Source organism: Lycium barbarum, chromosome 5 (assembly GCF_019175385.1).
Source record: "Lycium barbarum isolate Lr01 chromosome 5, ASM1917538v2, whole genome shotgun sequence".
NCBI lineage: Eukaryota > Viridiplantae > Streptophyta > Magnoliopsida > Solanales > Solanaceae > Lycium > Lycium barbarum.
In genome coordinates, this window is record NC_083341.1 from 5,748,944 (window position 1) to 5,764,836 (window position 15,893).

General features: G+C 37.1%; 2 protein-coding genes across 2 annotated transcripts in view; both read left to right on the forward strand.

Moving 5' to 3' along the window:
* LOC132640260 (uncharacterized) overlaps positions 1-9,977 on the forward strand; it is a 35,915-nt gene extending 25,938 nt beyond the window's left edge. The window contains exon 5 of the mRNA XM_060356779.1: positions 9,690-9,977. Coding sequence (XP_060212762.1) covers positions 9,690-9,880 — 191 coding nt within the window. The 3' untranslated portion in view covers positions 9,881-9,977. The remainder of the gene's footprint in view (positions 1-9,689) is intronic.
* Positions 9,978-13,488: 3,511 nt separating this feature from the next.
* On the forward strand, positions 13,489-15,571 carry LOC132642147 (uncharacterized). The gene is made up of 3 exons (XM_060359411.1): positions 13,489-14,116; positions 14,174-14,994; positions 15,047-15,571. The coding sequence occupies exons 1-3, from the start codon at positions 13,489-13,491 to the stop codon at positions 15,569-15,571; spliced, it is 1,974 nt and encodes a 657-aa protein (XP_060215394.1).
* Positions 15,572-15,893: the final 322 nt, after the last annotated feature.

Sequence of the window (15,893 nt, forward strand, 5' to 3'; positions counted from 1 at the left end):
TACATCCCAGTTTGCAGTTATTTTTAGCTAGGTTGAATTTTATCTTTTATTTCGAATTTGTTTTTTCATTTTTCACATACTCTTTATTTGTTACATGTTTTGTTTTTAAATAAATATTGTTGTTATTTGCTTTGCACTACCTTAGCACTTTATCTAACTATTTTTTAGTTGACTTGCGTTGAACCCTGCATTTTGTAAAATGTTTTTTCTTTAATCATGCATTTTATACCCTATCTGAAAGAACTACGCACACCTGATTCTCTTCTTTGATGAGATACGTAGGCAGCCCTTTTGGGTTCGGTATTCATTATTCAAAAAATCACAAAAAAAATCCTTTATTTTGAAAAATCACAAAAATATTTTATTTCTTTCTATCCTATCTGCAAGAACTACGCACACCTGATTCTCTTCTTTGATGAGATACGTAGGCAGCCCTTTTGGGTTCGGTATTCATTATTCAAAAAATCGCAAAAAAAATTCTTTATTTTGAAAAATCACAATTTTTTTTTTTCTCTTTCTATCCTATCTGAACGAACTACGCGCACCTGATTCTCATCAAAGATGAGATACGTAGGCAACCCTTTTTGGGTTCGGTACCCCTATTCAAAAAATACAAAAATATTTTTTAGATTCATATCTTTGACTTGGTTGGTACCAACGCAGTTAGAATGTGCATAGGAAAGAAACAAGTAACAATCAATATGATGGAGAGGACTGACTTCGTGGTAAACTATAGATTCTTTTGGTACCTCTCATTCACACCTTAAGTGACACTTGAAAAATTCTTTTGCATGCTTGTAAGACAAGAACAAAACCAACCTCATTGTTTCATGTGCATTGAGTGGTGAGCTTTAGATAGCGTTTAATTGCATTGCATTGTGATCTAGAACTTGGCCTGAATGTCTGTTGAGGCGAAATTATGAGTAACACTCGGTATAGGAAGGGATCATAGGCCTTCTGTGATCCGTTTGAGCCTTTCTAGCCTACCAAATGACATTATCCCTAGCATTCCCCCTTTGAGCCTAAAGCCTTTTCTTTGACAACCACATCATAAGCCTATACCGTTTCTGAGTGCTTACATGCACTATCTCTCTCTTGGCCCAACCTCCCTGAGCGCACTAAAAACGTGCAACCGCGGATAGAGATCTGAGCTTAAGCTTCAAAAAAAAAAAAAAAAAAAAAGGATTCGACCGTCCCAGAAAAACAAAGGCTAAGAACGACCTCCAAAGCAAGAAAGAGCCCACACACAAAAAAAAAAACAAAAAAACTTAGTCATTCGGGATCTCGGACATACAACCCGTTATTTCTTTTTATTTTTCACACTCAGGCATACAACCCGGAATTATTATCAAGACCTCGGGCATACAACCCATGTCAATTCTCTTAATCCCCACAGAGTCTCGGGCATGCAACCCTAAACTCAAAAAAAGAAAAAAAAAGGAAAAAAGGGCTTTAACTTGGAAAAGAGGTCGCACAAGTACAAAAGAAGGGGACAATAAAACAAAGTAGATCAGCGTCAGAGCACACAAATACTAAGCACAGACATAGTGCAATGCTTAGGAAAGGATTAGTCACTCCTTACCCAAATAATATCCTACCTTTTTCTCAAGCCTACATTACAACCCCATAACAAGCCCTACGTGATCCTATGCTAAGGTTTCTCTCATTAGTGGATACTTACATGACGGCCAAGATTATGGTATCACAATTGCAAGCATTGAACATCTTTCTCAGTTTGAGTGTACTTCTCTAGACGTCCCAAAGTTCAAAATACTGAATACGTGTGAAAAAGGACTTTCTTTCTGGTGAGGGCACTTGAAACATGAGGATAGGTATAGTTCAAAGTCTTTGTTTGAAACAAAATGAACCAATCTTGTCGATCCTTAGGTATGTCTGAGGTACCACTTGAAGTTGTAGAAATTACCAATAAGTCGATCTTGGTTTGTTGGACGATAAATAATGGCGAATTCTTATGCACAATACTAATTGTTCGTACCAATTGAAGTCGAGGCATGTTATATAAATCATTGTTATTAAAAAAAAAAAAAATATTTTTGCTAGATTTTGCTCTCATGATTTTGCTATTTTTCTTAATTTTGTTTTTTATCGTTGCACAGTAAATATAGTTCAATGTTGTTGTGTTGTTACTAACTCTACGAGGTATCGACATCTGGTCTTACCATGAAAGATCCTCGTATTTTTTTCGCTGAAGCATGAAATTGGGAGAACATTTTTGAGTAGCTTAAAAAAAAAAAAAAAAAAAAAAAAAACCCCGCAAGTGCACATCGCATTTCGCGGGAAGTATGCAAATCTTTGTTTGTTTTCTAAACTGGGACAGAATTTTTGAGGGGCCCTCAAAAATTCCACAAATGGCGCATTTCGAGAGAAAAGGCACGGGCTCGGCCAGCCCCACAGTAGGACACTGCATTGGCTCGTCCAGCCCCACAATAGGACACCGAGGGCGTCATAGTCTAAAGGCATCATTCTCATTGCCTAAAGGCACCATTTCATGGCCCAAGGACCTTACCTTCTGCACTTCATTCGCGCCAAAGCAAAGGCGTTACCCTCCACACCTGCATTGCTTTATTGTTTTCAAATGCCCCTGCGTATGTTCGCAGCCGCATTGCACTGCACCTGCATTGCTTTATTTATTTTTCAAATGCCCCTGCGTATGCTCGCGGCCGCATTGCACTGCATCTGCATAAGGCTACGCACCGCCTTTCATATGTTGTCTGGGCTGCGCACCGCCCTTTCAATTTTCTGCATAAGGCTGAGCACCGCCTTTCATATGTTGCATGGGCTGTGCACCACCCTTTTGTAATTTTTGCATGGGCTGCGCACCGCCCTTTTGTAATTTCTGCATAAGGCTGAGCACCACCTTTCATATGTTGCAGGGGCTGCGCACCGCCCTTTGTAATTTTTACATAAGGCTGAGCACCGCCTTTCATATGTTGCCTGGGCTGCGCACCACCCTTTCAATTTTCTGCATAAGGCTGAGCACCGCCTTTTTTGTAATTTTTGCATGGGCTGTGCACCGCCCTTTTTGTAATTTTCTCATGGGCTGCGCACCGCCCTTTTGTAATTTCTGCATAAGGCTGAGCACCGCCTTTCATATGTTGCAGGGGCTATGCACCGCCCTTTGTAATTTCTGCATAAGGCTGAGCACCGCCTTTCATATGTTGCATGGGCTGTGCACCGCCCTTTGAAATCTCTGCATAAGGCTGCGCACCGCCTTTCATATGTTGCATGGGCTGCACACCGTCCTTTGTAATTTTTGCATAAGGCTGAGCACCGCCTTTCATATGTTGCATGGGCTACGCACCGCCCTTTTGAAAATTTCTGCAAAAGGCTGAGCACCGCCTTTCATATGTTGCATGGGCTGTGCACCGCCTTTTGAAAATTTCTGCATAAGGCTGAGCACCGCCTTTCATATGTTGCATGGGCTGCGCACCGCCCTCTTGAAAATTTCTGCATAAGGCATCGCACTGCACCTGCATTGCTTTATCATTTTCAAGCGTCCTGCGTATGCTCGCAGACGCACTACACCGCACCTGCATTGCTTTATCATTTTCAAGCGTCCTGCGTATGCTCGCAGACGCACTGCACCGCACCTGCATTGCTTTATTATTTTCAAGCGTCCTGCGTATGCTCGCAGACGCACTGCACCGCACCTGCATTGCTTTATTATTTTCAAGCGTCTTGCGTATGCTCGCAGACGCACTGCACCGCATCTGCATTGCTTTATTATTTTCAAGCGTTCTGCGTATGCTCGCAAACGCATCGCACCACACCTGCATTGCTTTATTATCTTCAAATGCTCTGCGTATGCTCGCAGACGCATTGCTCTGCACCTGCATTCTTCGCCAAAGCAAAGGCATTATCTTCTGCACCTGCATTCTTCGCCGAAGCAAAGGCGTTACATAGCATGACATCCCGAACTACAGTCGGTCTGACTCCCATCCCAGGGATATGTAGGTAGCTCAAATTTGAGCACGACCGTTCTTCATCCTACACTTGCTAGGACCATTCAAACTACACTGACCTGATTCTCGTGATTGACGAGATATGTAGGAAGCTCTATGCAGAGTTCGGTCACATCGGGACGAGAATCATTCTTTCCCCAGCAAGTATACAATCCTTCCCTTTTTATCATTTTTCTTTTTATCGCAACCTTGCCGACGGACTGAGAGTATTGTCAAAGCTCTACCAACGTCTGGCCTCTTTCTCCGTACATATCCTTTTAGCAATTCTTTGTCGAGCCAAAATAGGCTAAATGTCAACGTCTTCGTCCGAAAACTCTTTCATCGTCTCCGGTCGAAGAGGGACAAGTTGTTGACACCTAATTTTGGCTCGACGTGCTTAAAATTAACGTTTTGGGGGGGCCCTGATTCGTTAAAGAGCACGAAATACATTTTTACATTTTTTCAACAATTTATTGATGATTATCCTTATTTTAGGAATTTTCTCAATTTATTGTCATTTTTTCAAGAATCATTATTTTGCACATGTACAGCGTAATACTACAATTTTTTGTGCAATTAATAATTGTTTCTTAATTTTATAGCAATACATTTTCATATCATAGACATTAATGTTTATATTTTATACTTGCGTTATTATTTATACATGTATTAATTAACTATATTTTAGTACAGTCTGACAGTGCAGAGAAAATCGGAGTAATTAATTTTTAAAGGCAGAGTAAAATTCGATCAAGTCAAGGTTTCATCGCTTTTTTTTTCAAAAAGGGATTAAAATAAGCATTGAGGGGACAAAGGGGTGCATTCTTTAATTTTTTGGACAAAAGAGGGTGTTCATTGATATTATAAGAAAGGGTGGGGTTAAATTTTATTTTTTCATCCTTTGTCTTCATTCTATACACAAACACACACTTACACAGACAACACATCTCATTTTCCAGATTTTATTCCTTTCCCCTTTTCTCTGCAGGCCCCACATGTTTTCTACTTTTTGAATTTTCTTCCATTTCTTTCCCCCTAAAAACTCTCTCCCTTCACTTTTCTATTCCTTTCCTCCCTCAAAAAACATTTTCTCTCCCCTCACAACATCAGATTTTATCCGAGGAAAACCTAAACATTTTCTCTCCTCTCATTTTTCTCCCACAGCCGCCGCCGCCTACCCGCCGGAGCTCCGAGCTCTGGCGACGCGCCAAACCACCCCTTCGCTCCCGCCTTCATCTTCCTCACCACATTAACGCTGACCACACACAAAAACATTCCCCCCCCCCCCCCCCCCCCCATTTCTCCCTAGCCGCCGCCGCCTCCACGAGCTCCGGCGACGCTCCGCCCACTCCTTTTTCCCCTTTCTTATCCAGCCAACGCAACCACCAGCCCACACCACCACCATTTCCCTCTCCTCTCACCCACTCCACCACACGCCCGCAGTCCTCTCTCTCTTTCCACCTCGCCTTCCTCTTTCCCGTCACTACTCCGAGCTCCGGCGAACGCCAATCACACCGCCAGCCCACTACGCCCTCCGCTCTCTTTCTCCCCCTCTTCGTCTTCTTCGCCGCTCCGGCGAGGAGCTTCTAGCTCCGGTGAACCGGAGCAGCCAACAACAAGCCGCCACAACTCCCACCGCGGTCGCTGCCTCTCTTTTTCGTCACCGTCAACGACACCACCACATCCCCTTTATCCTCCCTCGTCACTGTTGTGACATAAATCTCTCAATTCTGGCCCAAAAATCCTTTCTTCGGTGGACTGTTTTGTTCCATTGTTTTCGTTTAAATTGATTATTTTGTTGATATTTTTCTTTTGTGACTGTTTTGGATGTTGGCTAACAAATATCTTTGTTTTGAGACGTTCTCCTTGTTCTCGATTTACACTCCATAAACACCGGTGACCATGACGTTTTACTTTCTTCCTGGGTTGTGTTACTGATGTTTCCCTTGTTCTAATCATTTTGGGTATTGCTTTACTCTAGTTTTGCTGCTGTTTTCTTGTTTCTAATGTGTTGGACTGCTTTTACTTTATTATAAATTTTTAATGATCATTGAACACTGTGTTTGTGAATTTTACCCCATGCAAAAGTTGTACTGCAGCAGCAGTAACGTTTCCTCCGTTCCAACTTAAGATTTCTTTACCTATATAGTTGCTTATACATGTGTCTATAGATATTAATTTGAAAAGCAATATAGGCGGACTACTACTGCTCTATGACTTATCCTATTGTTTTTTTTTATATTATCACTCCATTTTGCTAATGGATATTAATGGTATCTTACTTATTTTCACAACTTTTGTTGCTAAATAATGCTCGTTTTTGTGATTGACCGACTCGCTAACTGATTTGGGAAAATACTACATCCAAGTGGCCGATGAAGAAATTTCCGTCGATTTCCAAGGCCTTCCATGTACAAAGACGGGTTTTTTTATTTTAAGTTTATTCATTATTTCTTTAATTCATCCGATAGTTATTTATTTTCTTACTAACATTTTTATTAAGTCTCATGCAGGTATCCGGAGTTACTTTTTGAAGATGACACTCAAAAGAAGTTCAAATAGCTTCTTAAATTCTCTGTTTATATATATATATATATATATTTACATTATTAAATTATACAAGCATAAAATATAGTGAAACTTTACTTTTTTAGGGTGCAGGTTGATGGCATTTATTTATGATCTGCTTAGGTGATTTAAATTTTATGTGTTTTAGACAAATCAATATTAGACAGTTATTATTTTCGTAGCTAATATTCTTATAGTTATCATGTTTCGCTAGAGTTTTAATTCAATATCTTAGCACACTTAAGTAAATAAATAGGGTGATTTGCCTCAATATTTAGGCTTTAGAATATACTCTCATAATTAATTGATTAGGCGTACATACTTAACTAGTTAAATTAGTTAACTCACTTCGAGTGCAAAATAATTTCATGTCCATTTTTTTATACCTTTGTCACATACCCAAGTTTCTAAGTTGCACATAACTTTTTTTTTTTTAAAATAATTATTATATCACATATGTAAAAAATACGTATTGCATGATTATTTATGTGAATAGTCATATTAGTTATTCTTTAGTCTAAATTCTATTAATTTTTGTAAATAATAAAACCTTTTTACACATCTCTCGTATAGTTAAATTGGTCCAGCCGGGAACCACATTTGTGGATTCTGAAGGATGCCTAACACCTTCCCTTCGGAATAATTTGAACCCTTACCTAGAATCTCACTTATTTTCGTAGACCATGTTAAGCTGCATATTTTAATAATTTATAGGTACCTTAGTATACCTTAAATGCTAGGTGGCGACTCTGTACATAATTAATTATTTCAGAGCTCCATAAGTTGTGCTTTGTTTATCCTTTGGTAAAAATGAGGTGCAACATCTGGACCCTTCCCAGGTGCGTGGTTGGATTCACCTTCCGTTAATCCATCCATCTTGTCCATCAACTTCTCAATCCGAGAGTCTTGATTTTGCATATGCTTGGCCAAGCCATCAGTCACCTTTGCCAAGTTTGCCAGTGTCTCCTCCATTGATGAAGCGTTAGTTACCATTGCTTGCATGATTGTTGGGGATGTTGGAGAATAGCATGGATTATCACATAAGTTAATCTTTGACTGGCCTACTTCATGTGGTGAGTGGAGAGGATCGTCACTTGAAGTATCATCATCTTCCTTCATAGCAGAGTTCTTGGATCCAGAGAGATCAAGTAGAGCTAGAGTCTTCTTAATCTTTTCAGCAATGCTGCTTCCTTCCTCCGATGCATCAGTAGAGGATCTCGCTCCTTTTGGAGATGAAGATCCAAAAACAGGAGTTGTTACGGACGACACTTGGAGTGCTTGTTGTCCCAACATGCTTGCTTTGCTCCTCGTAACTGGTCCAATGTTACCAAAGGTAATGTTGAGGATGCTTTCCACATCAGCAAAGAACTTGGAGCTAGCAACCTTAGAGGAAATTGATTTGGAGTTGATCTTCTCTGAAGTCATCTCGATGTTGTTAAACTTTGATGATTGAAAAGTTGAGATGAGAGGTAGAGATTGTCCCACTGGGCGTGCCAGAATTTGTAGACAATAAAATTCGCGTCGAGAAAATAATAATCAAGACAGAAAAATATCGCAACAATTGTTGTATTTGATTTCAGAATATGAGTGTTACAATCTCTATGATTCCTCTGATTCATCTTTTCAATAATAAATTCAAGGGCTTTTGAGCTTATTCTTGAACTTGATGGATTTGATCTGGACTTGTACTTGAATTCAAGGGCTTTTGAGCTTGATCTTGAATCTGGTGGTCTTGATCTTGAACTTGTACTTGGATTCAAGGCTTGAAGCTTGATCTTGAATCTTCGTCTGGGTCTCTAGAACTTCTAGAGAAATACTTGAATGCTTGAACGCTTTTAGCTTGTAGAGAAATCTGCGGCGTTTGATCCGCGAGCTCTCCCTGGCTTCTTGTTAGAATTTATGTCCCTTTTTATGAATTATGAGACCCTTATTTATAGTTGTAGGATGGAGGAGTTGTGATAAGGACAGACTTCTTTCGATCAATCAGATTTAAGCTGACATGTCGATATTTGATTGGCCGGAACATGTCACTTGTACATGTGGCACATCTTCATTGGCCTTTGATTTGACTAGCATGCTGCATCATTTTGACACGTGGCATGATCCTATTGGCTCTTTCGCTTGACTTGGCGTGCCACGTCATTTGACATGTGGCACCAATTTGGGCCTCTACGATTAGATGACATCTTGGGCTTAGAAAAGTGGGCTCATCATTTGTAGCCCAAACTAATGGACTAGCCCAATAAAATCGAACCCATCAATTAAATCCATAATTATTGGACTTAAATGATTAATTCAATTAGATTAGCCCATAATATTTATTTGGATAAATCTTGAATTTAATCTAATCCAAATCTCTTGTGGATTTAAATTTAATAAAATATCATTGTCCACACTTGCTATTATAAATATCACCATGCATGTACATTCTTCCCAATTCACTACCATATATTGTCTAAGTTTATCAAAAAGTTAGATGGTGAAATCTTCGTTTCTAATTAGGGTTGCCTTCTTAACTGTCCTTTTGGTCTTGGCATCATGTAAAGCTCTATCTATCTCTTTCATATTCGTTGTTTTAAGTGTTTGTCTAAACAATATTGTTCAATATTCACCACACACACAATTTTTTTTGATACAATCCATCACAATACGAGCGTACAAGTTCTTCTTGACGAATATAAAATTGTCACGAAGTACGTCATAAAACTGTCACAAATTCGTTACAATTATTTGAGAGACTTAGGGCGCGTTTCATATGGAGTAAAATATTTTTTAGTTTTTCCATGTTTGATTGGTTAAAATTTTTGGAAAACATTTTTTCGAGGAAAACAAGTTTTTTAAAAATGAGGAAAATGACTCTCCTAGTGAAAGTAGTGAAAACAACTTCTATAAGTGACGTTTCATTCTTTCCCATCCTCCAACACACCCAATCACACCCCAACCCCCCATATCCCCCACTCTACCACCCCCTACCCCACCTTCATCATGTTTGCCTAAATTTATATAAATACTTCAAAGATAATATTATACTTTCTGCTTACTTACCAAATACCAAAAATTAAATAAGTAAGAAAACATTTTTCCTACCAAACTTCGTCATAAACATTCCTTTACAAATATGTGTTTTTCTTTTTGCACTGACTTCAATTCATTTTACAGTCATGTCAATTTCAAATATGCAAGTGGATGCTGCCATGGAGGAACTACCATTTGGAAGAATAATCTCAAGGAAATTACAGCAATTTGATTGTGTTAATATTCCATGTATGAGTGATGATACTTGTAGACAGTATGGTTGTGGTCCTTCTTGTGTAACCCTTTTTGGCATTAACAGATGCTCACGTATATAGTTTAGTAGCACAAAAAGAGAGTCATAATGCATAATATGGGTTCAGAATTAAATGATGCATTTTAATTACGTATTTATGAATAAATATTGCTTGTGCCTTTTCATTTTCACTTTCCATGTGTGTACTGTCCTTAGACAATAAGAATAGCTGGATGGAGTTATGTGTGATGTAATATGACCTCTTTGTATATATGTATACTAGTTAATTTGTCCGCGCTTCGCGCCGTCAGACAAATCTTTTTATAAATTTATTTTGATATAAAGAGATAAGAACTTATATTATGTAAAAGTAGTGTGTGTGTGCACGTGCGCAGTAAGAAAGTTACATGGATCAATAGCGAGTTATAGACATCTTGGACAACACAACTCCAAAATGAAATTTGATGTTGACATCTTTCCTCTCTGTATACTTGTGAGGAAGTTATAAACCTGACACATATAATAAATTAGACCCACCAATTAATCGCTTTCATATTGCACTTTAGTTCACTATGTAGAGGCAAATCTAAGTAATCTGAAATTGCAAATGCTCTTCTCATTTTGTAGACTTTAGTACTCCAACCTCCTGTTAAATTCCTTAAAATTAGTTGCAAAATCAGTTGCTTGCCTTATTGCTCCTACAGTAAAAGGTAAAAGGAGGATCAATATATAAATCAAACTATTTAATAGGCATAAAAACAAATTTAAATAAAATGAAGAAACAAAGGCCTTGACCATGACACTTTATATCTAATTATTCGATTTAATTACATAACAAAAACTAAGTATCATGCATGTGTATGAGTAGAACTAGAGAATATAACAAACTAATTACACCTAATAATATTCTCAGTATAAAGATAATTAGTTATTAAGCAATTATAGGGGGAGACACTATAACATTTTAGGCCTAAGGCCACACAATTCTGGACAACGCTTGTAAAGTGTTGCAAAAAATCTTTTTAGAAACGCTTTCAAGGCGTGGCCTTAGTTCAGAGCTTTTGGCCACATAATATTTTAGCAACACTTTTAAGGTGTGGTCTTTAGGATTATAGACTACGCTTGGTAAGTGTTGCCAAATCTTAAAATAATTGGCAACGCCTATTCATATATATGACTACCCTTTTAAGTGTGCTATTTTTGTAATTCTAAGAACAACACTTTACAACCGTTCCCTAATAGTTTTAATGAAATTTTGAGCCAAAATAATTAGTTCCCTCCATACATCTAAATTTCCCCCCAATTTCTAAAAGGCAAAATATACTATCTGACTATTAACACCAGCAAAGGTTTCCCCCCTAAAATTCTATTTCGCAAAGGGTTTCCATGAGCTTCTTCAGTAGGGTTTTCTACTATTCCAAAATTTCTCCCAAGGGTGTTGAATCCACAGGTATACTTGCATTTATTTTAAAGTTCACAACTTACTTCTTAGATTGAGTTTGCAATTGCATTGTTCTGGTTCTACTTAGCAGTTTTGGGTTCTTTTGTTGCTTAATTGTATAAGTTCTTGTGCTCCTTTCCCCTTTTCATGATTCATGTTTTTGGGTTTCTGTAGTGATGAAAGTTTTTCCCAAGTCATTCATTGAAAGAAGAAACTCTTGTGTCATTTGGATATTAGTTGCTTAATTGAGATTCTTGCATTTTGTAATGTGAAAGAGTCTTTTGATGAGGAAAATGCTTAAAGTTACACAACAAATATTACTCTTTTTTTTTTTTTTACCTTGAGTTTCTTGAGAACTTCACAAGTCTTAGATGTTAAAAAGGTCTCTTCTTTGTAGAAAAGCTGGTGATCTTTTCTTAGGGTTGCAGAACTGTATCACACCAAATGGCCGCACTCGTTTGTTTTTCGTTTCCTTTCTTTGTTTCTTTGAGATTTATTTAAGGTCTGTGCTAAGTATGCTTATTATGTGTGCAGTCATTTAAGTAATTATTAGACTTGGCTCAAATCTGTGATATTCTCAGTGATTATATTGTTGTTTGGTAAGACTTTTTAAAAGGATTTCAGCATTTCCATTTACGATTTGTATCAATTATTAGGGGTAGTAATAAGATAATGTTGACTGGAGCTGTTAAAACCTTATTCTGTTTGTATTGGTTTTGGTGTGCGAGCGGGAAATGGAGTTGAGTTATTTTATTGAATAGTCTTATTGCATGGTGTTTTGCTGGATTTTGTTGAAATTATTAGAAAAGTTGTAATGAGTAATTAGTTTTAGTAATAGCTGGAGCTTTAAGAATTGCAAATAAGCCTGATTAATCACATTATTAATCTCACTCTGCTTAACTTTTTCTTTTTTTTTTAAGACCCAAGGTACACTTTGCTTTCGTGATTTCTTTTTAGGTTTGTATTTTGATTTTATGACTCAGCGATTTCTAGTTAGATGTTGTAATGTTTGGAGGACAATAGAGAAAAATATTGAACGCAGACAGATCTAGATAGACAAAATTACCTCTTCATAAATTTCTCTGTTCATATATTTAATTTATATCAAAATTCTTCTTATTTTTGTGTGTTGGATCAAATCTCAAACTCTTTACTTCTTTTGCCCTTCTGAAATAAAATAATTCAGAAAGTTCTCATCATTTCATTTTTATGTCCTTTTAGACTAGCAAAAGGTAGTTTTTTGTTGCATATTCTATTACGATTTGGTTGATTTATAGGCACTATATCTGAAGTTTGGTTGAAAGTTTATAGTTTTGGTCCTTATTTTCAGGGACAAAAGAAGGTGTAATTTGGTTTGTATCTTTTTTTAAGCTATCTATATTTGAGCAGAAATGAATTTTGGGATTATTTTTGGGGTCTTAATGGTTTGTTGACATTTTCTGTCAGGTTTTTTTTGGATCACATGCTTTGTGATTGGGATGCAATCAGTGTTGTACAAGAGATGAGGAAAAAAAGAGCATCTTAACAATAACTATATACCATTTGTTTTTTTAAAAAGTAAATGACTTTTCTAAGACAAACTTTTAAAACTGTAGTTTAAATTTTAGTTCCGAACAGTCTTTTCTACAATCCCATAACTTTAGTTAACTCCTTGTCTTTAATCTTTTCCCGAAAGTAGAAAAAACAATTCCAGAAAATTGTTCATAACATAATTTAAAATCTGGAAAGCAAGTACTAGAAAATAAGATTCAAGTTTAGATAAATTTTTAGAAGTCAATGATATGAACAGTATCCTTTGTGGCCGCTGGATTCGAACTCACTTTAATGCGTACTTCTTAATATCATTGTCTGAGACAATAGAAAATACTTCAATCTTTATATGATGGATGTACGTGTGTTCAATTTTAACGTGTTCTACTAATACTTATCTTCATAAATAGATTACTTGATAGTTTTAATATGTATTTGTTTTGATAGATAAATTTTAAAAGCCCCTGCTAGATTACTCGTGGTGAACTTGAAGTTGGGTTTACCCTAAGATAAGTCTCATGACTAGGTAAGAGTTTCTTATTCTCTCTTTTTTTTTTTTTTTTTTTTAATTATTATATTACTATACAACACCTATTTTGAAAAATTACTCATAATTTTAGGATCTATTTGTTAAGTATAAATTTTTAAATTGATCTATATTTTAAAATTTAATATCGCCTTTGATTTTTAGGTTTTCAAAAGATCCATCCAAAGCTTGGATGGATTTACCAAGGTATAGCGAAGAGTATAGTGACGGTGTTCAACGTTTTTTGGACTTCGCTTATTCTGATGGAGATCCTCAAGGTGAAGAAATTCAATGTCCATGTGCAAAGTGTTGTAACATCCCTTGGTGTCGAAGAGGTGTAGTATATAATCATCTAATATGCTACGGTTTTGTTAAAGGTTACTCAAGATGGATTAACCATGGGGAATGGGACTTTCCAATGAAAGGTGATGATGAAGTTAACTTATATGATGACATCGATGGGTTGTTGAATGATCAATTTAGAGATGTTACACAAGCTGAAGGAGTTTATGAAGGCCAAAATGAAGATGCCAAAAAATTCTATAAGTTAGTTGATGAGGCAAGCCAAGAATTATATCCTGGTTGTAAAGGATTCTCTAAATTATCATTCACAATTCGACTATATTTGTTGAAGTGTCTACATGGATGGAGTAATGCATCCTTTACTTCCCTCTTGGAGTTGTTGAAAGAGGCGATGCCTGAGTTGAACATTCCTTTATCCTATAATAAAGCCAAGTCTATGGTAAAGGATCTAGGTCATGATTATAAAAAAATTGATGCATGTCCCAATGACTGCATGCTGTTTAGGAATGAACATAAAGGTGATGAAAATTGTCATGTTTGTGGAGCTTCATGATATATTGAATATCTTGAAGTAGATAGCGAGCTTCAGTCTTCCAAAAGATCTCATCGTGTTGCTGCTAAAACTTTGAGACACTTTCCATTAATTCCTAGACTCAAAAGGCTATTTATGTGCTCAAAGACAGCGGATAAATTGAGGTGGCATGACGAGGAGCGGTCCAAAGATGGAAAGTTAAGGCACCCTGCTGATGGCCAAGCATGGAAAGACTTTGATAGCCTTCATCCAGATTTTGCAAAAGATTCTCGCAATCTGAGACTTGGCTTGGCAAGTGACGGATTCAATCCATTTCGGACCATGTGCATATCTCATAGTACATGGCCAATTGTCTTAATGGTGTATAATGTTCCTTCTTGGATGTCCATGAAACAAGAATATTGCATGCTTTCTTTGCTTATATCTGGTTCGCGATCTCCTGAAAATGACATTGACATTTATTTGCAGCCATTAATAGAAGAGTTGAAGGTATTGTGGGAGTTAGGGGTAGACACATATGATGCTTCGAGAAATCAAACCTTTCAAATGCGAGCAGCTCTTATGTGGACAATTAATGACTTCCCTGCATATGCTATGTTATCCGGATGGAGTACAAAAGGAAAATTGGCTTGTCCTTGTTGTAATTATGGCACTAATTCTTGCTATCTGAAACATAGCCGGAAAATGTGTTACATGGACCATCGTGTTTTTCTATCCATGGATCATCCATCGAGATCTAACAAAAGGTCTTTCAATGGAAAAACAGAATTTAGGCCTCCTCCACAATTGTTAAAGGGAACCGATGTGTTTAATATGTTACATAATGTTGAAAATGTGTTTGGGAAGAAGCAAAAGAAATCAAATGTAGGTCCATGGAAAAAAAGGTCAATTTTTTTTTGAATTACCTTATTGGCAGCACAACTCGCTTCGCCACAACCTTGATGTAATGCATATTGAGAAGAACATATTTGATAACATAATAGGAACACTTTTGGATATATCTGGCAAGACGAAGGATCATGAAAATGCTCGTTATGACCTCAAAGAGATGGGCATTAGGAAAAACCTTCAACCAAAAGATACAAAGGATGGCAAGAAAATAAAGCTTGCACAAGCATGCTACTTTATGACTAAGGGAGAAAGATCTACTTTTTGTGGTGTTTTAAAGAATGCAAAGCTACCTGATGGTAGTGCTTCCAACATTTCTCGATGTGTGCAACCAGCCGAAAGAAAAATATCTAATTATAAGACCCATGATGCCCATTTCATGCTACATTACTTGTTGCCAATACCAATTAAAAGCATACTTCCTGATCATGTTGCTATTCCTTTGATTCGTCTAAGCTCCTTTTTTCGTCGTTTATGTCAAAAGGTTATCACAGCAGAGGATCTAGGTTGTTTGGAAGCAGAGATTAGAGAAACAATGAGCCAATTGGAGTGAATTTTTGCTCCTTGTTTTTTTGATATAATGGTTCATTTGGCTATCCATTTGCCAAATGAGCTAAGATTAAGAGGTCCAGTCCAGGGCCGATGGATGTATCCTCCTGAAAGATTTATGTGTAGGTTCAAGTCGTACGTTCATAACAAAAACCATGTAGAAGGATCCATTGTTGAAGCATATCTAGTTGAAGAGTGTCTAAATTTATGCTCAAGATACTTACATGGTGGTGTACATACCAGATATAATAGAAGATCCCGAAACAATGATGAATGTGGTTCAACTGATGCACAAACTTGTAGTTTGTTCCCTAACAAAGGTTGTC

Coding starts and splice junctions, on each gene's coding strand:
- LOC132642147 (XM_060359411.1), top strand. CDS start 13,489: ATGGATTTACCAAGGTATAGCGAAGAGTATAGTGACGGTGTTCAACGT. Junction 14,117..14,173: donor GTTTAGGAATGAACATAAAG/GTGATGAAAATT, acceptor ATCTTGAAGTAG/ATAGCGAGCTTCAGTCTTCC. Junction 14,995..15,046: donor AGAAGCAAAAGAAATCAAAT/GTAGGTCCATGG, acceptor CCTTATTGGCAG/CACAACTCGCTTCGCCACAA.